Raw genomic sequence first — 1,332 nt, 5'->3', positions numbered from 1 at the left:
GGGGTGTGGTGCACCTGGAGGGAAAACAAACCCCCCAGGGGTAAGCGACCGGCTGCTGCCAGCCCCAGGGAGCTGCCCCCTGGACGGCACCGTCCCAGCAGCGCCCCGTCCCGGCACTGCTGACCTTCTCCCCCTGGAGCTCGATGGCCAGCACTCCCGCCTGGAAGTACGCGTGCATGGCCGAGTCAAAGAAGTACTCAGAGAAGGCGACGTAGACCATGCGCTCGGTCTCCTTGATCACCGGCTCCACCGCGTGGTTCTCCAGCTCCTGGCTCTCTCCTGCCCAGGGGAAGAACATGCCCTGGTCCGGGAACAGGAGATGTTTCTGCAGCTGTCGCACAGCCCGCCCTGCTTGCTCTGTGGCACCCAGCATGCGAGCTGGCACCGCCGCTCCCAGGGGACCGGGAGGGTTCAGCCTTCACCTTGAAGTCGAGGTCGAGGGTGTCCGTGGAGACGGCTGGGTCCCGCAGGAGGGAGTAGTCAATCCCGATGTGCTCATCCACATAGTTTCTCACTGTTGGGGAAGCGGAGCTGTGGTGCTGAGGCCTGTGGGCTGCCCGGCTGGCCCAGGCCCGGCTCTGCCCTCCCTGCGGCAAGTGGGGTCTGTCCCCCTCCCCCAGAACAACACCCACCAGGCACTGTGTCCAGCAGGGAGTTCAGCAGCACCAGGCTGGCATGCTCCAGGGACGGGCAGATCTGGAAGGGAAGGGGCTGGACTATGGGAGGAACCGCTCCCAGGTTCGGGTGAGGACCCAGGCCCTCCTCCAGCCTCCCTGGGGTCACCCCCTCCTGCTGCGGGGCAGGACAAGGCCAGGCTCTGCTGCCTGACTCAGCCCGGCCGTACCTGCTGGCTGAGGAGGAATCGCATCCCGGAGATGACAAAGGTGCTCAGGAACTGGTAGACCTTCCTGCAGGACACAAGAGCAGTTCTGCGGCTGCCTGCACTCCCCTGTGTCTCCAGCCCTGTCCCTCTGTCCCCGTGCAAGCACCCAGCCTGAGCTGGGGTGGTCCTGAGGGTGCAGAAAGGGGGTCGGGTGGAGGGACGGGGCAGCTGCAGCGTGGCCGGTTGTACCTGAGTGTGCCGGAGAAGCCCACATGCATCCTGGCGATGGAGGCATTGCAGGTCACGTTAGAGATCTTCAGGCGCCCGGCCTTATCCTTGGCCAGCTGCAGCACAGTGTGGATGTGGACGCCATCCGCAGAGGCGTTGATGGACCCGATGTCGTAGCTGGAAGCGAGGAGCGCGGATGAGCGGAGCACACAGTCCCTGCCAGGCAGCTGTGGCACCCAGTGGGCACAGCTAAGCTGCGGTGGTGGCTCGGCCGGGGGTTG

The 1,332-nt window shown here is 65.5% G+C and overlaps 1 protein-coding gene across 1 annotated transcript in view; it reads right to left on the bottom strand.

Annotated features, from left to right (window-relative positions):
• Nucleotides 1-90: 90 nt before the first annotated feature.
• PLTP (phospholipid transfer protein) overlaps nucleotides 91-1,332 on the bottom strand; it is a gene marked incomplete at its 3' end in the record, with an annotated part of 1,644 nt that continues 402 nt past the window's right edge. Inside the window, exons 3-7 of the mRNA XM_010141740.1 lie at nucleotides 1,073-1,228; nucleotides 845-908; nucleotides 633-696; nucleotides 423-514; nucleotides 91-301 (exon numbers count right to left, since the gene is read on the bottom strand). Of these exons, the coding sequence (XP_010140042.1) occupies nucleotides 91-301; nucleotides 423-514; nucleotides 633-696; nucleotides 845-908; nucleotides 1,073-1,228 (587 nt within the window). The remainder of the gene's footprint in view (nucleotides 302-422; nucleotides 515-632; nucleotides 697-844; nucleotides 909-1,072; nucleotides 1,229-1,332) is intronic.

This window comes from Buceros rhinoceros, unplaced genomic scaffold (genome assembly GCF_000710305.1).
Source record: "Buceros rhinoceros silvestris isolate BGI_N320 unplaced genomic scaffold, ASM71030v1 scaffold44268, whole genome shotgun sequence".
Classification (NCBI taxonomy): Eukaryota; Metazoa; Chordata; class Aves; order Bucerotiformes; family Bucerotidae; genus Buceros; species Buceros rhinoceros.
The sequence above is the reverse complement of the archived record's forward strand: the minus strand, read 5'-3'. Positions and strand labels throughout refer to the sequence as shown.